The sequence below is a fragment of the Rhamphochromis sp. 'chilingali' genome (assembly GCF_963969265.1).
Source record: "Rhamphochromis sp. 'chilingali' genome assembly, chromosome: 6".
NCBI classification, from domain to species: Eukaryota; Metazoa; Chordata; class Actinopteri; order Cichliformes; family Cichlidae; genus Rhamphochromis; species Rhamphochromis sp. 'chilingali'.
Window position 1 is genome coordinate 18602157 of NC_137933.1, and position 19910 is coordinate 18622066.

The following is a 19910-nucleotide window of genomic DNA, read 5'->3' on the forward strand; positions in this document are numbered from 1 at the left end:
TATGATGCATTTAATCACAGATTACTTGGGAGCAAATAGTTATGTAATCACTGGATAAAAGGAAGATAAAAGCTTTCACTCATATGTTCAACCAGGGGCGGTTTTAGCCATTTTTGAATCAAAGCACCCCCAAAGGTTTCTTACTTTTTTTTGACAATATTTACTGTTTGTGTGACACACTACTAAAAATATAAAAAGCATACTGTACTTGTTTGAGACATAACATTTTAACAACAAAAGTGTGTAAGTGCCTGGCTTAAAACAGGACATGTTAGCTGCATTTAACCTGCAGTTACTCTTTATATAGTTAGGTAGGAGTCAGACCATGTTTCTTTTTAGCTGAAAAACATTACACCCAGGTAACCTGCAGTGTTGGAAACATGTTTTCCGACGATGTTTGCTACCCTACAATCCGTCCTGCTCTGTAGTAAAATCAGCGACATTTGACCGTCCCGTTGCTCCCATTGAAATGTATACAGCCTATTTAAAATCTAAAACTTGAAATTGTCTGTAGCCTGCTGTTGTTACCACTGTCCTGTTTGAAATGGAATGAGAGAAGCTGGTTATTTTGTCATATGTGCCGATATTGTAAAATCAAATGATCTTGATCAGTATTTCAATATTTATATCTTTTATTAGATGTTCATATGGTTTGGTTATTTGCCTTTTGGTTGAAAGTAGACTGAGAGAGGACTTTTTTTTATTAGTGATCTTAATAGTATTTTTTTTTCATATTAATGTAATTTTTTCATCTGATTGAATACAATCTATTTGTGTATGATTGTCAGTCCAAAGAGGGAGAGAGGGAAGAGGGGAACGTGAGGAGAAAGTGCAAGGTCAGGAAGAACCAGGTAAAAAAAACACACTGGGAATAGCGACAGGCACAACAGAAACTGTTAAACTGCTTGAGACAGTTGATCACCAAAAAGTGATTTGCCAATCTCAAGGTGAGGCGACATAGGTTAAAATAAAATAAAAAATCTGCAGAGCCATATTAGTATCTTCAGTAAAGATCTTTTCATACATTGTACCATAGGCAAAGTTGCCTTCGTTTTTATAATTTTATCTATCAATATTTTGTACATTTGTACATTTCAAGGACTCTATTTTTGGAGTCTATTTTCATATATCTGTATTGTATTATACATACACATTAAAAGTGAATCTCATGCAATCAGTTTACTTCTTACTCACTATGATCATCATTCATCATTTTCCCACAGTAATTAAGGTTACCATATGTATTTTTTTTTATTCCAATCCATTCTTTGTTTGCAGCATTTAAATAACCTTTATCAGATTTGATGGTTTTGTTACAGACTTTAAAAAAAGTGTTTTGCTTTTCTTTCACAAATGTGGGGATTAAATTGTGTTAAAATGTACAAAACAGTGATGTCATGTTTTGTGACGAGGACACAGGCACAGAAAGACTTGATGAATTTAAGAATCGTATCATTTAATAAAGAAATTTACAAACTTACTCAGAGATGGTAAAATTATGATGACTGATAACAGAGACGAAGACAGCAGACGATGAGGACAGGGAGGAACAGGGGTTTAAATGCACCAAGGAGACAGTCACAGGGAACTCGGGACAACTGGAGACGTTTAAGGATGCAGGGACTGACAGACACGGGGAAGACGACTCATCGTGACGAGTAAAGTTTATCTTGCCTGGCTGGGCAGCTCTCTGGGTGCTCAGCACCCTCAAAGCTCTGATCCTAGAATCGCCCCTGTGTTCAACCCAGTCCAGTTTGCTAATGTACCACTCTGTCCTCGAGCGCAGATGTCAGAAGGCGCCGCAGCACATCTTTCAGAACGAGCTGATTAGAGATTTAAATATAGGTAATTACAGAAAGCAAGATAATTAAGGACAAATGGTAATCTTCTTTGGGGATTTTACAGTGAAACGTTCTGGCGTTAACTCAAATGTTTCTTAATCAGAAAGAAATAAGGCAAAAGAAATATTGCTTTGCTTGCATATGCAATCAAACACTCATTGTTTCGTTCAGATTCTTTGATGTGCAGATGTGTTTGGTTGCTCTCGATCACTATCTTCACGATGTCCAAAACACGACTGAGGCGTAGCGTTATAATTAGGTGAAACTGCTGACTAGATTCAGGCAACGGACAGATGGGCCCGTTCGATGCCCATTTAACATGCAATCAACCACACAGACGCTTTCACAGAATTCAAGGTTCCCTGAACCCATTATACATGTTACTTTAAGATGATTTTTAAATGATATCTATCTTTAACCAACCACACAGACTAACTGCTAACTAGGAATATGTAGGTCAGCGGGAAGAAGTAGATGAGATGACCAGGAGGCATGATCAGACACAGATTAAAGAACTAACTTCATATAGCATGCTTTATTTCAGCGGCCATGTATATGGCCTCGGTTCCCTTTGGCTTCATATCCCTTGATGTTAAAGAAGCATGCACTCAGAGTGTTTGAGGTTTCACATGCAGGCGAGGCATATGCTGCAATCGTGCCTAATGGGCAAGCAAAAAGGATGGCACATTTCTTATCCTTTCTAACAGTGGTTCATTAAAATTGGCAGCAGAGCCTACAGTTTCTTAGGCAGCCGTGTGATGTTAAAAACGCAACAACTGGAGCACATTCCCTGGTGACATGCAACAGATCTGAGTTTAGAAGTGTCTCAGATGCACTAAAGCAGAGGACTGCCACTGAGGTTTAGATTTACAAGACTAAGTAACCATTCCTCACAACAAATACAAAGATTTGTCTTCACACATACAAGTGTTTTCTTGACTAGAGGTATCAAATTATTGACAGCCACACCATTTTATTGAAGTTTTCCACACATCCTACTTTATTATGACAGCTTTTTTCTTTTACTGCCGACATTTTCTGTTATAAATTAGTTATAAAGTTGTTTTTGGATGTCAAGGAAAAAAAGAGATGCGCTCTATAAATTGATAAGTTTATATTTTTTTGCAACGTGTGAAGACAAGTGCTAAATTATTCATAATTATAAGCAGCTGTATCAGCTGGAGGTAAAATGACATGCTTAGCTGATACAAATTCCTGTTTGAACCAGGTTTGCATATTTTAAAGGATGACATGTAATCACACCAAATTCAACAAGTAGCCACCGCTTATTCGGCAGTCACAGTGTCTACTGAAAAGCTTGGTTGGTTTGAGAACACCCCAGTGAGTAGCTGATTACTTATGTTAGATTTTCAGATTAAGGCTTGAAACCTAATACATACTTACATGTTTACATGTAAGTATGTATTTACAAAACCTGGGCTGTAATGCTGAAATATTTTTCTCCTTTTTCTTCATAGACAGAAAGTAAACAAATATCAAGGCCAGTGGGGAAAACTGAAAAGAAATGTTTGGCTCAATGCAAAGCAATGGTGTAAAGTAGATAGTGGACAGAGGCACACATGAGCATGCAACCCTCACTGGTGTTTGCTCAGTAACCGATCTGCTTGGTCTTCCGGTGGGTGAGTTTGTATATTGTGTTGTTGTGCTACAAGGTGGGGGACCTCAATAGTCATAGCCTGCCCAGATGAATTTCGATTAGTCTCAGTCACTTTGCCAACTCATGATAAGCCTTCAAAGGAAAACCTGAGGATAAAGCATCAAAGCTGAAGTTAAGGAGGTCCTGAGGCATCCACTTCAACATAGTAGATCGCATTATGCGAAGAATCTGATGCAACAAAGAAAACGAAACATCGCGGTACTATTCTTCTTTTCCACAGTTTGAGCTGGCCTATTGGGCTGTTTTTTCTCAGCCTCTCCCCTCTGACCTCTACAGTCTGGATTTAAGAGCCCCAACAGGTTCAGTACATGAGTCTGTGTGAGCCTGTGCTCCCAACATCTCCAGTATTATGGCGTTATTTTTGTGCCACTATTCTGAGCGGACGTAAAAAAAAATTGAGCGCACGTAAAAAAAAATTGCAGGTGCAAGTGTTGCATTTTGAGGAGAAATTTATTTTGAGCTTACAAAAGCTGAATTTGAGTGAACAAAATTCATTGCTGCGTGCAAAAAACGTATTTCAGTGTTTGCGCTTATCCATATACACACACAATAGCACCCCCTCTCGCTCAGTTTTTTCATTTGCGCTTGCTCGCAATGTGTTGCTTGCGCTCACAACATTCTCTGCTTCGTACGCTCAACTCTCTGTACACCGTTATAAGTGTGCCACAAAACCAACCAATCACAGACTTGGTTTCAAAAATTCTGATTGGCTCTTACGGTCTCCAATCAGCTGGCTAGCTACTGCTTTCCGGAAACACTGTCCGAAATGTAGCTAAATCCAGCTAAAATCTCTTAAACCCCAATTTGCGGATAATATCTTTAATCGTTTTATTTTAAAATATATTATTTTTTAAGACTATTGTTGGTGTAGTAGAATGTAGTTGCATCATACAACCATGCCAACTGACTAATTTTTCCAAATTATACTTGAGTAGCTCTCTTTTATGTCGTCGAATACTGAATAGCAGCACGAAAAGAGCATGTCCCGGCCACATGTAAGTAATATAAAATCATTTTGTTAATTATTATTCGCTTGATAACTGACGTTAGCTAATTTGCAAACTATGCAAACTTGAAAAATGATGTACCTCATGTAGTTTGTTTTATGGGTTGTTTATTTTTGTCTGAGATACATCATTTCATTGTACTTGTCCATGTTCCTTGCTGCTTTTAACAGGACATACTGAGACAGCAAATGATGCATAGACTTCTCTCTAAACTGGAAGCTGCTTTAAACCAACAACCACTAAATCTGGATTATTTGGAGTTCTTGACTCGTCATGAGCTTGTTCTGTTTGAATCTTTCTCTCAGCAAATAGGCGGTCTGTCAGAGATTACAGAGGCTCTACAAAACGTTCATCATCTGGTTCAGTGTGAAATTAACATCAGCTCTGTGGCCATTATTGAACTGGAAACAGAAGTTGGTCTGGGACCTGGCCACCCCAAAATCGTACTAGAGAGAGAAAGACTCAAGAATTTGTTGGACATTCAGCTGCCAGTCAGCTGCATTGCTAAATGTCTTGGTGTTTCAAGAAGAACAATCTACAGGAGGATGCAAGAATTTGACTTGTCTGTGAGAGGAACATACAGCACAATGAATGACCAAGAGCTGGACAACATCATATCGGCTATCAAAAATCAGATGCCAAATGCTGGCTATCGAATGGTTCAAGGACATTTGGTTTCTATGGGTCTCCGTGTTCAGTGGTGGAGAATGATGGCCTCCATGCATCGAGTTGATGCTGTAGGGATCTTCAAACGGATCACAGAACTAGGCTGTGTTGTGCGAAGAAGCTACTCGGTGCGAGGCCCTCTCTCCCTGGTCCACATAGACACAAATCACAAGCTAATAAGGTAAAATACCCACTTATATAGCTCTAACACAAGTTGGGCAGAAAGATGCACGTTATACTTTAAATCTGCTTTAATCAACCTTATCTGATAGGTCTTTCAGTGTATTTATAATATTTTAAAAAGCACTTGATAGAGTAATATTAAGTAAAAGGAATACAGGATGTGTAACAAAACCAGCAATATTGTTAATTGTAAATTTTCTTGAGCAATTATTTACACTTTGTATATCGATATTTTCCATGATAACAAGCCTATCAACACATAATATGTTAAGTGCTCCAGAAAACTTAAAAAAAAATCATGACAAGAGAACTAAAATATTTAGTCTCATTGAACTTATAAACATATAAAAATGTTGGTATTATTTTCAGCACACCTGACAAGTGTTAGATTTGTATTGTTGATTGTCATTTATGCTTAGAAATATTTACTTATATATGCTTAGAGTTTTGTAATTAGTTGTAGATTGGTAGAGGTTTTGATCCTTGATAGTCTGCAAACTTTGTGTGTATTAGACAGCACTTTGGGAGCATGAGAGGTCATACCGTGTCTTATTGTTTTATGGTAGGATTAACGTAGTTGCGTCTGTTCTAGTCTAAGTGCTCTTTGTTTAGATGAACTGCAGGACTTCCTCACCGTGTTATCTAGGATGAACCATCTAGGGGGAGGGGGAGGCTACCCTCTTCCTGACCAAGGATGTTTGACCCTTTGATCAGCAGTCCACACACACACACACACACACACACAGGCAAGGTACTCTTTGTGTGTATGTAGACGTCATATGTTAATGAACTTATGCATATTCATGTAACCTCAATAAAAGAACAGTGGTACGGGAGAACGGACGAGAGCAACTGGGGTCAAACGAAGGAACGGTGCCTGTCCGGTTCTCTCCCGTGCACGAGAAACATGAAGAAGCTTGCCTACTTGTGTCTTGCTTTGCAGTGTAATTATATTGCCTTCAACGTTCCAGCGGATGGGTTCAAGCTACAAACCTATCAACAAGTGTCCAGTTTAAGTCAGTGGCAAGTGTGCATACTGAAAAATTTATTTTCAATGTCTTACATGTTCTGCAAATCAAGCCTTAGTGAGATTGTTTTCCCTCTGAAACAGGTACAATGTTGTGATCTTTGGTGGAGTGGATGGCTACTCAAGGAAGGTAAAAGTGTAACTGTTATGTAGAATATTTGGTAGTTTTGAAATGAGAGCTTTATTAGGTTGTTTTTTTATGAACATCAATTATTCAGCAAGCCAACATAGTGGACGATTTGCAATTATTATTTTTTTAAATTTCTAATCAGTTCTTTACCAAAAAAGGTTAAACTAAAAGGCCATTTTCATTTTTTGATAAGTACTACCAATATTGATGTATAGACTACTCAAGCTTTGAATTATGGTTATGAACATAGAACCGTACAATATTCCTTGAACACTTATTATGAAACTGCATTATTAACTGAAAAACTATACATGATCTGAAACCAGATCTTTAATTTTCCATTTGTTTTTACTGCAGGTCCTGTACTTGGATGCAGCAACTAACAACAGGGCAAAACTGCATTCTCATTTTGCCTGAGATCAGCCCAGCTTCACGGCTTGCCATCAAGGTTTTATGCCCTGATTTAATTTATATGCTAGCAACAAGTATCATTAAAGAAAACTTTAAAAATTCCTTAAAAATGTATTTTTATCATAGGGTTAGGGCAGATCAAGGAGTAGAAAACCTGGACATTGCACATTTCATGTTTGCCACAAGAGGAACAGGGAGAGCGAGTTTCATATCTGGAAAGAGTGTCCACAATCAGAGGTTAGTCTTTTGATGTTTTTTATATTATTATTGACTGCATGGGTAGATTGTTGTAGCAGTTCTGATATTGATTTGAAGCATGAAATACCTGAAATCCAAATTCAAATGTATTTACAGAGTAGAACGACTTTGGCGTGATGTCTGGATTGCAGTCACTAGCAAGTACCATGATATTCTTCACTCACTCGAGGAGGATGGCCTGCTTGACATTTCAGATGTCATTCATCTTTTTGGTGTCCACTACATCTTTGTCCCTCGACTCCGAGCAGATCTTGTCACCTTTGTTGGAGGATGGAATAATCATCCCCTCAGGACAGAAGGTGGTCTCACTCCTGAACAGCTCTGGTGTATGGGACATCTACAAGAGCTGGACGAGGGCGAGAGACTTGAGGTACCAGCTCATAATCTGATTTTTTTTTTTTTTTTTTAATTTAAATGTTGAATTTCAAAATTTTAGTTAGCAGTTAACTCTGCTCTTCTGAAATTAACAAATTAAAACACTTGCAGCACATCTGGGAGATGCTTCTGGTGATTTTATACATTCTTGCTTATCAATTACCACTAATCTAAATTACAGTAAGAAGAACATGAAAACAAAGGCATTCTTTTTAAATTGTTGTATTTTAATGGAAAAAACGCTTACACAAAATAACATTCCTCCCAAAAGTACCTATTCTGGAATAATGACCATTATATATGTTTGTGGATTTGAAGGAGCTTCGGGATCCAGGCATTGACTGGGAGAGTGCTGTACTGCAAGAAGAATCTAACAGCACAGTTGTGGTTCCTGAAGTTGAATGCCCACTGGATGAGGAAACCCTGGAGGGGCTTCAGAGAACTATTAATCCCTTGGAACATTCTGAGTCACACGGTCGTGACCTGTACATACAATTCTTGCTACAGGTGTCAAACCAACAGTGACACTTAACATGGACGTGAAAGTCAACGTTCTTTTAAGTTCTCAAATACTGGATTTCTTTGCTAAAACATTCAGATTACAAGTAGACAAGCAAACAAAGCACTTGCTTATTATCTATCAACGTAGGACCCTACACAAAGTTTTGAAGTCTTGTCATTTTCATGAAACGGCTACGAACATCTTAACAGCTAATGTTTACAAACATTTTTACTCATTTAGTTTCCAAATTACAAGACAACAATGTGTTAAACTCTGTGGAATCCACCACCATATTTAACTGCTGCACTCATTATGGTTTTAAACACTGTGTAAGTGTCCAGATGCTGCACTGGAAAAGTCACAGTACAAGTGCATGCACTCACAACTGGGTAACAAATGGAGTGATCTCCCAGCCGCTCCTTACATTCATGGTCAAACTTGCATGTTATTTTGAAATGTCTCTTTTCATCAGGAAGGATGGGAACATGGGACTGGCCGGTCATCCACTGGAGCACATGGTGGACAGCAAGAGACTCTGATTTTTCACCACCTGCACCGCCTGTGTTTCCATCTGTGATGTTTGAAAATGTTTCTGAAGTCTTTTCTAAATAAAAAGCAATCTGGATTACAATGTTTTAAATTAACAACTAAGAATACTTTCTAGTGCCCTGCATGTTAAAGCAAAAATATTTAACAGATGCATACGGTATATATACAATACTATAGGTATATACAGCTAATACTATATAGTACCTGATACTTCAATCTCCTGCAAGAAATCTTGCAAAAAATTTATGATCTTCCTCTCAGTTCTCTCCCTAGATGTCCCTTTTTCACTGAAATGTGGTTGGCAGCTCATCATAATGAAATCAGCGTCTGGCTGTAAATAAGGAAATAAAGTAGATTATATTATAGATATATTGTTCATTCAAAACTAATAAATAAATACAGGATAACTACAGTACAGATAAGTGGACTGTCTTTGGATCAGACTGAAGCTGCTATGTTAATACTTACTTTGAGGATTTTCCCAGGAACAAACAAACTGTGGCAAGCTTCAGGATTTACAGCCATCAGGTTCACAAGACCATACAGTTCCATGCCCTTTCGGAGCTGCTGTAGCATTGGAATCAGTCTTGTTGTAGAGTGTAAGACAATAGCACTTAAAAATAAAAATAAAAAAACAAAAAGAAAAACTAGTTGGGGAGGGGGGGGGGGGGGGTTAATGATCTCTCTGATTTTTTCTCCCTTACCGGATCATGCTTTCCTTACTATCCATCTTTATCTGGTTTGTGTATCCACAGCTGACAATTTCATCAGCCCACATCATCAGAGACTGTATGTCTGCTGCATCTTCAACCTGGAAATGTATAATGTGAAAGAGGAAATACAGAAGGTTAAAAGTGTTTAAAAACACCATACTCATAATATATCATGTGCCAGAGCTAAACCAGGTGCTCACTTTGCGGATGAGCAGGGAAGATTCCACATCTGCAACATCCTCCTTAGACAGACAGCTGAAATCAACCTCTCCTGAGCAGAGGAAATTGTAGCACCATTCTTTGAAAAAGGCAGGAGATGGGCCTCCTTGGGCGAGGCTGACTGCAATTATTTCACCAACAGTTCTGTGTAGACAAATGATTATAATTCATTTTCAGGTAACATTTACAAAAATATCGGATGCGTATTAAATGTAATACACAAAGCTCGTATGTAACCAACCTGAAGTTTTCATTATCAAGATCGGTCAGAGAATACTTGGGGTTTTTGCCCTTGTTCTCAAGTCCTTCAAAGAATCTGCTTTCAATACCTGAAATCATGTCTTTCATACAAAAAATATCCGCATTTTTAAGTTATCCATTATTTATTGACACTAGGACAAAACAGGTAATAGGCAACTCACCACTCAAAAACTCTTTCCTAAGTGCTCCTGTATCCACGCCTGCCTCTCCAATGAAAACCACCCTAAGAACACTGGTGGGAGATGCAGCTTTTTTTCTCTGCCACTGGAGAATGCCTCTGTCTGGAAGGTCTTCTCTGTCCACACACAACTTAAATTCTGTTGTGGTGTCGACTTGTTGTTCAAGGCAACGCAATACATCTTCCACGCTTAACAAAAACAGGGTAGAAAACATCCTAAGCTCTCAAAGAAAAATAATCATCTTTAGATTAAAAGAGGCTACCACATTAAACGTGATTAGAAATTATTGCAGCATGTTCTGTGCAACAACCTTTAACAATAATTTAAAGTAGTGTGATCATAAAATGTTTTATATGAAATTAAACCCCAGGTATTGTGTAAAAGATCTTACACATAATTTTAACAAATGGTTCTGCATAATAGTGTGTATATGAATTATAATAGAGCAAAAAGTACCTGTCTGTTGTGCATACTGAAGTTTGAGCTGGTGTCCCTGTAGTTTGGTCATTTTCTTCAGGCACCATGCATTGAAAGCTGATGACAAAACAAAGTTAAAAAAAAAATAAAATAAAAATACATATGTTTGCGTGGACTGTTACTGATTAACATTTTTTCATAAACGGCTGAAAAAAGATTACCTATCCCCACACAGACTCGCATGGACTGTGATCTCATCTTCAGGAAAATCCTTAGTGCATATTGGACAAATAACCTACAATTCCAAAAATGGGTACATGTTAGGCATAGTGGGAAAAAGATCATTACCGATACAAAATTCATTGTAGTTACTATGGTTTTTAGTAATGTGCTAGGTTTACCTTGCATTTGCTTTTCACAATGCATAACTCCGATTCCTGCTGAATCAAAAAACAGTAATTGTGATACTATATTATTTAATCAAAATTGCTCATTTTGATTTCATCAAAATTGTCTCACCTCATCATCAGTCTCATCAGGAGAGAATTTTCCTTTGCACGTATTGATGTGTACTGCAAGCATCTGCAGAGGCATAACTTCATTACACTGGTAACATATCTTCTTTGGCATCTTTGAAAAGTGCTGTGAGTCGGGAGGTAGAGGAGATGTGTCTAATGTTTCCTGAAGAGGTACTATGTAAAAAGTGGATTTGCCACCTCCTGACACAGCTTTCAGTGTTTTGACAGAATATCCTTCTGTTTCAGGTGGAATTACAGTGAGCTTTCGTCGACCACTGCCACCTTTATTGACAGAAAAATAGCATAAACAATCAAGCAGCAAAAGTATCAACTACATAATCATAATGCAGTATGAGCACGCAAGAATGCCAAAAAAATACATAAAAACTGAATTAACAACAAACCTGTTGCCTTATGTAAGAGCCATCCTCCACAAAGATATTCCATTTTTGGAAAGGTTTCTTCCAGAAGTCTAGAAATCTTAGTTAAAAACACCGTTAAGCAGAATGGAACACTAAATGGACTGTGGCATATGATTCAGGCTAAATGCGTCTGCCAATGACTGATTTTAATACTGACTACACAAACTTACCTCTGCATGGTCACCATCTTCTGGAAGAGACACTGTTTGTCTCCCCATGCCAGCTTGTAGGAGTTCAAGCTCCTCAGCTGGCAAAGGTGTGTAGGATGTGTTTTTTGACAGCAAATAAAAACTGAGGCCTGTGGTCTTACTGCCTGCCTTAACAAGCTGCTTAGTAGATGTTAAACATCTCTTTTTACCACGGCTCAAGTGTGATTTGAAATATCCTGGAAATGATCTGTGGGATGAAAATGCATGAGTTTAAAAAATGCAGTGTTGCATAACATAAGGGTTATTGTTTAATAAAGTTATTAAATATGACATCAGTCCTTAATAGCACATTTTAATTTAAAAATCAATGTTGATAAATCCACAAACCAAATAACTTTAACAGAAAAGATTGCAAAAAGTTAAAATAAAAAAAACACACAAAAAAAGCAAAAACCTTGTCATCTCTTGCTGGATAGTCAGATTTCTAGGCTCCGGCTGCCCACTCTCTGTTGGCCTCCCTGAAGGATTTGTGGATATGTTGTTAAGCAGCAAAGACACCAGATTTCTTACTGCTGACTCAACTGCACCATTACCCTAAAAAACATGATTAGGATACACTGCCTCAGTAAGACAACTACGCTGGTAATTACCCATAAGGCTAGCTTAAACTCTACAGCTGCATCTGTAACTACAATTTCACAGCATATTAAACAGAAAGGACAGCAAATTACTAAATTCACACAAAAAAAATTAAACTCACCTGATACTGTGGTGTAGTATTATTGGAGCCATTGTTTGATTCTGCCATCTCTTCTTTAGCTGCAGAGTAAATCAAAAATCCCTCTATCTGCAAGAAGCGAGGCTGAGTGGACAGTGTTTCCGGTGTCCGGACAGCAGTAGCTAGCGAGCTGATTGGAGACCGTAAGAGCCAATCAGAATTTTTGAAACCAAGTCTGTGATTGGTTGGTTTTGTGGCACACTTATAACGGTGTACAGAGAGTTGAGCGTACGAAGCAGAGAATGTTGTGAGCGCAAGCAACACATTGCGAGCAAGCGCAAATGAAAAAACTGAGCGAGAGGGGGTGCTATTGTGTGTGTATATGGATAAGCGCAAACACTGAAATACGTTTTTTGCACGCAGCAATGAATTTTGTTCACTCAAATTCAGCTTTTGTAAGCTCAAAATAAATTTCTCCTCAAAATGCAACACTTGCACCTGCAATTTTTTTTTACGTGCGCTCAATTTTTTTTTACGTGCGCTCAGAATAGTGGCACAAAAATAACGCCATACAGTATGCACTGTCGGTTTAATTGTGTCAAGTTGGAGATGTTAGTCGAAAGCACAGCACATTTAAACAGCTCAAACATAAGGCAGCGGAATTAGTTTTACTTTGGCATAATTACATATCATGATTATATTTAGCATAATAAAATTTTTCAACAATTTAAATCCAGAACCATCAATATAGCTCACATCAATGACAGATCCATAAATGTCCATCATAAAGGTGATACTGCATAGGTAACACACTTTTCACCTGTAGTAATTTTAAAATGCTAAAGAGATTTAGCTTATCTCTAAAGCTTAAAAAAAAACATCAAGGGAAACACAAAATCTCAAGAATATTTCAGGGCAGCTGTGGGAAAAGTGTGGGTTCTACGCCCACTGAGAGTCTAATGCCAGATTAACTCTCACAAGGATTCATTAGTCTACCTGGCCAAAGGGCAAACTGCATATGGGTGGTGCCATCTGGTACATCTTTTGGCCACCCTTGCCAGCATTTATAAAGTGAGGAGGTTCTTGCCAGAGCTCCATGCCAAACAAGCCAACAGATCATCAAGTCGAGAGAGAGAGAGAGCGAGCATGCAAGAGAGAGAGAGAGAGAGCAGTATTCATTCATCCTGAAAATTCATAAAAAGATGTAGTGAGGCAGTAAGTGAAATTAATGGCTGCTCTATTGTAGCACGAATGGGTGAAATGTATTCTAAATTAACTGGCCAGAAAACAGTTAACAAGAAAGACTCTAGGTCCGCTCTATACAGGAGATACTGTACAAGTAACTCGTACCTAGACTGAAATCTGGATTTGTTTGCAGCAGGTTCCAGCGTGTCTTCGACGCTGCCAGTTACTGCGGTTTTCACGCCACAGCAGAGCCACGCTCGATAACTAGGAAGCACCATCTTGAATGAATCACGTTTATTATCATTGATCTACCACCAGATTCCAGCTCCACTCTCATTGAGGCTGCCTCCAGAGTATTGGCTCTTCTCTGCTCTTACAGCCCAGCTGCCATAAAGCACCAACGTGCACAGAGACTCGCTGACTATGAATGAGAGCGCAGGCCTACAGAAACAGGTCCACGCTCTTGACATTTTAATTCACCAACTGAGGTTACTCTGCCTCCATCTCATATGTCATCCATAGCGCAATTTGACTTTAGCGTTGTTTCTTTGCTTTTAGCACAGATGCCATTCATAATCCACCGCTCGCTTTACTATACAGCTTTACATACCAGCAGGTATATTGTTATGCAGTACACACACAGGGCAAAAAGCATTCAGTCAAACCCCAGGAAGCCATTCAACACACTGGAAATAAAAATATATCACAATGATCTATCTGTTTTAATATCTGTGGATGAAGAATTACTGCACAAAAGTGCAGCCGTTCACTTTTTTACATACTGAACCACTGTCACGTTTGTGTCATGGATGTCCTATTTAAGTTTCTACTTAATGTGCTGCTACTTTAAAAAAAGACTAAAATGATATGTTTGCTTTGAATAGTAAATAGTTAGATGATGATTTGATTTTTTTAGAATTTATGACATTTTTACATAGCATCCTTACTTTTCCAATCCTAACTCTAACTTTAGGTAATAAGAATAAGTAACTTTTGTTTTTATTAAACTCAAATTTATTCAAGTCTAGTCATTTAATTTGAAATAACCTGAAACTATATATCCTTTATCTACCTAACATACATATACTCACATACAGTGCAGGTATTATTCCATCACCGTATATTTCTCTATATTACTGAATAATCAAAAGTGTGATTAGAGACTCTTTTGTCTGCTCTTCATGAAAAGGCCTGTAAATGTTAATGTTATGTATTGAACAACCAGACTCCCTTCAAAGTAAAGGTTATTGAAGCTGCAAAGAAAATGCACACTTATATTTATGACAAATCCAGGCACACTGACGTGTCTGTGAATTTCAGTCCCTGCCACTGGTTATACTGCTGGTTATTGTCATTCCACTTCTCTCTCTCTCTCTCCCCTCTATTTATACTAAATGGCACAGGCCAGGTTCAGCACACTGGGCAGTAATAGCTAAAAGACTGCTTGAGCATGTGAAAGGTTGACACCTCTATCTTTGAGATCTATTGACTCCGGTACAGCTAAGGTCCCCTCTCACATCTGAGCCTTGACTATACTTTCTTTATTCAGGCTGTGGCACATTTTAAAGGCCCTTTATTCATCTGACATGACCTACATTAGAGGGCAAAATAAAGCTCAATCCAACTTGCAAACAGAATTAAAGGTCGTTGAATGATGGAAGACTTTGTGAATCCTCTGTAATGTTCAAAACGAGAAAAAATAGCTTTGAGCAAACTAACGTACTGTTGTGGGATTAATACTCCAGATAAAATGTTAACTTTTAAAATAAGCATAATGAATGACTGCAATCAAAGGCATTCTGGATGTAATGGGACCGGCTTTATCCCTACACCAATCTAAGAAACATTTAAAATGCAAAGTAAAAGTGGGTTACCAACTGCCTGATGATACACTGGGTCAAGCTCACTTTCTGCAATACGCTACACTACATCATATTTTTCATTACCTTCAGCCATTTTTCAGTTGAAACACTTTAGAAATTCAGAAATTAAAGACACTGAAACACATTGTGCAGTTTGAAGCCTCTCAAAAGTGACATTTTCAAGTGACTGGATATAACTGAACCTTTGTCCTTTAACAGACTTTCACACTGAAGTGTCAAGAAATGTATTCTGTGTTCAAATCTGTTGTATGGGTCACAAAACAGGTGCACTGCAAAATATTGGAAGACTTTATCTTGGAACTGTCAACAGATACTCATATGCTGATATTGAGTAGCATATTTTAATAAAAATATTGCTGTCAATCGAAATTGCTTTTCCCACTGAGCTGACAGACTGTGGTCAGTGTTTCCTGATTCCCACCGCTATTCTCTATCACATGACTTTAGTTTCCTCGATAGTACTGGCAAACTTTGAAAACTCAAATGGTGCAACAGATTGCTACATTCATACTAGGGAAAAACCATGGTATGAACAAAATTACTGCGATCAAGTGCAATGATCTCGTTGCCTTTGAAATTGCTGCTTTGAAGATGGGGACCAGGTGTGTGACCAATCGCAGTCAGTTGCTGTCTTGACTTTAATTTTGTGTTAAGACAGCAATAAAATGGCAATAAGATGGTGAGGATTGGGGAATTACATGCAATTTGGGAATTAACTATGATAAATCAGTAAACATTGCAAATCTGTTGCTATCTACACAGAAATTCACATCAAGTACATAAGGTTTGTGGAGACATTTCTCCACAAGTAGTGATGTAGTTGCTGCAAGATGATGGTTTAACTGCAAAATGACATACAGTAGGCACCAGGCAGTATATAGTATAATAGTGTACACTGAGTCAAAAGGTGTAGAACCAAAATAAAATCACTTAACAACCAGTTGAGTCGAGTCCCCTACTGCAAAGAGACACATCGCAGACAAGTTAGCTAACTCAGACTGATTGCAATGTGTCGGAAATCTGTCTATGTTTATGAATTAGCAATTATTAGCTAACCTTCACTAATCTATGTCTTCAGACAGTACAAGTTGGACCACAATCCTTTGGATATAGGTTGCCTGCCACTTGGTGATCTGTGCAAATGTCTTGTGATCATAAAGTGGTCACTCAACCTTTGGGTCATCAGTTGGTCACTCTGAGTGTTGCAGTCAGGCACTGCTACTTACACTGAAAATGAAACTGTGTATGTAGTAACCTTCAAATAATTAATGAATCTAACAGCTAATCTAATAACAAATTGAATTCCCAACTATTGGGATAGTTATGTGTTGTTTTTCCAGTTTTCTTTCTTTGTACTATACGGCCACAGGATTCATCAGTTTAGTCTTGGCATTAGCAGAAAGGATTCTATATCCTGCAAGTACATCTTTATGTATAAAATGAACTTAACTATAAACAGTTTCTTTTCTGTGGCCTGTTAAACCTGGAAAGATGATGGATGGTAATTTTTTGGTAGGATGGAATAACACATCAAACAATGCACACTTAAGAGCTTTTGTGAGCATGTTTGCACATTCTTTTTATGGTGTTATTACTTGTCAAGAGAAATCCACAACCTGGAAGTAAACCCAATTACTGAGTTAACTCACATCTGTCTGCATGTTGAAGTGGGAAAAATGCATCAAGCATGATTGATCTTACTGCTGCTCTGCCATCTGGACCTCCTCTCCATCACCCAAATCACCCACTTTCAACTTTTTTCCACAGGGGCTCGAGACCCAAATTGAATATGTCCAAACAAGATGACACAGATAATTCCCACAATTGCTCCAACCATATGTTACCACACTTGGAGACTACTGAAAGATTTTTTAATTTTCAGATAACTTAAAAAAGTTGGAGAACCGACTGTGTTACAGTAATGTATAGATACATATATGCTTCACAGCGAAATGTCATCATTTCATGATGCCTTTGCCAATCTTTTACCAGTTCTGCCCTTCATTTATCCCCAGCCTGTGTGCTTGATACAACATCAGAGTGTGTGCTAATAAAAAAAAAACCACTTTGAGTATGAAATAAAAAAGACAATATGCAGATTGTTTTGCTGTGATTATCTCTGCTTCCATTAATGTAAACTGACAGCATAGCAGATAGGCAATAAAAACAGACGAGGTAATTACATCTACAGTCTGTTCAGTACATCTATAATCAAATATGTACTTTTACTGAATGCCCACACAATACAGGTGTTTGTTTGGGTTAAAATCCCAAAGGACACTTTTTTCTTTTCTTATTTTTTCTCCAAAACTCTTTTGCTGAAACAATGATACATGCTGGAGGCATTTCCATTTCACACAATAAAATATCAGTACTAGCCAGTTCTTGTACCTGAAAAAACATTTTAGTTAAATGAGAAGCTACTGCAGATTTGGAAATATGAAAAAGGCTGTATCACAAATTGTAGGAAATTGACATGAACCTTAGATAGCAATTTTTGTGGGAAAAAGAGAAGCAATTTAGCAGCAACGGTAGAACAACTTAAAACTCTCAACTCTCTCTGTGTTTCCTGCAAGAGTGTCCATATATACATACAACAATTTGTTTATATATAAAAGCGTTGCATACTGGTAATTACTGTAAATACCTTTTTCTACAAATTCGATTTATGTACTAACTCATTCTTTTAATTAAGTGTAAATGAGGGAAATAATAACTGTACTATGTTCAAAATCAATAAGAAGGTGATTTGGCTCTTGTTAGGTCACACTTTGACTTTCTATCAACATTTTCTCTCCACCAAGTCCGCAGCCTTTCTCCAACCATAAACCGATGTTCTTAATGCGCTGATAGAACCATAAATCAGTTTAATAATGCCCTAGTTACTAGGAGTTGTTATCAGTGTCATGGTGGGCAACTTCAAATACTCTTGCCCAACACAATTTATTCCTTCACATTTACAAGGAGTACTCGCTGAGCTCTTAGCATTCCACCCACCTAGCACCTTCATTCTACACATTTTAACTCCATTTCTTATTCATTATTGCTTAAATTAGCATTTGCATTGCATTGGAGTTCTTCGGCTGCAAACCTGGTATCTGGAACCAGTGTGCATTAGAGGACCTCTCCAATAAATGTCAAAAATATCCCATCATATAAGTCAAGCACTTTTGTGCATATTATGGCTAGTAGTTTCAGTCATGCATTCAGTTTATTAAAGTGGAGCTGCAGTATATTGTATAGCTACATGCCTCTGGCATAGTTAATGGCTGTGACCAATTTTCCAAACAAGATTTACACCAGTCTACAGTGAACACTGTATAAGGAAAAAAGAACACAAGAAGCTATGGATTTGAGAAGAGGTGTTGCAGGATTATGTGTCTGTGAATTTGAAATCGCTTATTTATTTAATTTCAGCTAATGCTCAGATAAATGGTCATCATGTCAGTGTTGTTCTGGAGGACACGAATTAGATGAGAGAAAACTCATAAGGCACATGAAAGCTTGCAGAGGGTTGACAACTCCTTCTGGAGTGAAGTACTGCGTCGTAAAGATTCATTTCAGAACATGAGTATAGCTGCCTGGTCGAGGCTGATGCTTTGTTCACTGTAAACCCAGGTTATAAAAAATTGGTAAATCACTTTGGATATCTGATAGGGAGAAATTGAGGAAGTGGGTATTATCAAGAAAGTAAGCAACAACCATGCATCCACTTATCCAATTCAGCGTTGTGATTGGGCGGGACAAGAGGCAGGTTGCCAGTCTTCCGCGGGGCTAACACAAAAAGAAAGACAACCATTCCCACACACAGTCATAGTTGGTCACCAGATAACCTAATGTGCATGCCTTTGGACTGTAGGAAGAAGCCAGAGTATCTAAAGGAAACCCACACAGGCAGAGGGAGGACTGCACACGGAAAGGCCCCAGCTGGCTGATGGATTCAAACTCAGTTCGCACTCGGTGTGAGGTGATGCTGCTAACCACCATCGTGCCGCCCACTATTTGTAGCTTTGCTCCTGGATTATTTTTATCTGTAAATTTAAATATATTGCATACTAAAGTTGTATTGGCAATATAAGTAGTTCTTCTGGAAACTAGCCGCACTTTTGACTCCGATATCGACAGAAGCTGTCAGCTTCTCACTTCTAATTACTTTATTAAATATTATCAGAGTAACTCATCCATATAAACTGATGCAAGTGCAAATTTAAACAGTATTGTAAACTGACTTCAATTAATGAATTAACTTGATTTAATTTACTGGACCTGCCTTCAAGTCATTTTCTCTGTGTGTATATGTTCTTCTTCGATCAATTTCTTCACAGGGATTAACCAACAATCCTAAAACAAACAAGATCTCACTCAAACCTTGAGGACATTTGGTGGGAACTTTCTACAGCTGTATTTATTTCCCAACGTTTTAGTGCATTTTATCACACTGGTTTAATAGTAAAGGCTAGAAGGGAAGAGGAAGAGGCATACAGTGAGGTTAAAGCCTTGTACTCATTCTCTGGATTCATCATGCTAACTGGTGCATGACTCAGTCCTAAACACAACAGCTGGTGGTCTGAAGAGCCCGCGGTAGAGCCCCGGGGTGTGAGTTGACCAGCCCACTCATT

The 19910-nt window shown here is 38.0% G+C and overlaps 2 protein-coding genes and 1 long non-coding RNA gene across 9 annotated transcripts in view; 1 reads left to right on the forward strand and 2 right to left on the reverse strand.

Moving 5' to 3' along the window:
• LOC308398003 (glypican-6-like) overlaps positions 1–19910 on the reverse strand; it is a 192799-nt gene that overhangs the window by 161820 nt on the left and 11069 nt on the right. The gene's annotated exons all lie outside the window — the stretch shown is intronic.
• Positions 4368–8033, forward strand: LOC308398009. 2 transcript variants are annotated; one of them, XR_013971884.1, is made up of 8 exons: positions 4370–4514; positions 4697–5373; positions 6319–6398; positions 6487–6532; positions 6890–6980; positions 7070–7180; positions 7298–7571; positions 7895–8033. It is a non-coding gene; the product is annotated as an uncharacterized lncRNA (long non-coding RNA). The 2 variants fall into 2 exon arrangements; XR_013971883.1 differs by having other exon boundaries at positions 4368–4514; positions 4697–6398.
• On the reverse strand, positions 7783–12414 carry LOC308398002 (uncharacterized protein). Of its 6 annotated transcripts, none has more exons than XM_080884359.1 (15): positions 12266–12414; positions 11960–12099; positions 11527–11752; positions 11339–11414; positions 10936–11216; positions 10818–10853; positions 10638–10711; positions 10456–10533; positions 9982–10187; positions 9801–9900; positions 9541–9703; positions 9332–9438; positions 9096–9240; positions 8832–8958; positions 7783–8682 (listed from the first exon to the last, which is right to left on the reverse strand). In XM_080884359.1, exons 1-15 carry the CDS (start codon positions 12311–12313, stop codon positions 8345–8347), a joined length of 2145 nt encoding a protein of 714 aa, XP_080740485.1. In that variant the 5' UTR covers positions 12314–12414; the 3' UTR covers positions 7783–8344. The 6 variants fall into 6 exon arrangements, with proteins under 6 accessions (XP_080740485.1, XP_080740486.1, XP_080740487.1 ...); XM_080884360.1 differs by having other exon boundaries at positions 9096–9213; positions 10818–10856; XM_080884361.1 differs by having other exon boundaries at positions 7783–8649; positions 10818–10856.

Excerpts from the sequence above, each read along its gene's own strand:
- LOC308398002 (XM_080884358.1), bottom strand. The coding sequence starts at position 12,313 with ATGGCAGAATCAAACAATGGCTCCAATAATACTACACCACAGTATCAG. Across the intron at positions 11,753-11,959 it reads ATCCAGCAAGAGATGACAAG|ATCATTTCCAGGATATTTCA; the intron begins GTTTTTGCTTTT and ends TTCATCCCACAG. Across the intron at positions 10,712-10,817 it reads TTGTGAAAAGCAAATGCAAG|GTTATTTGTCCAATATGCAC; the intron begins GTAAACCTAGCA and ends TTGGAATTGTAG.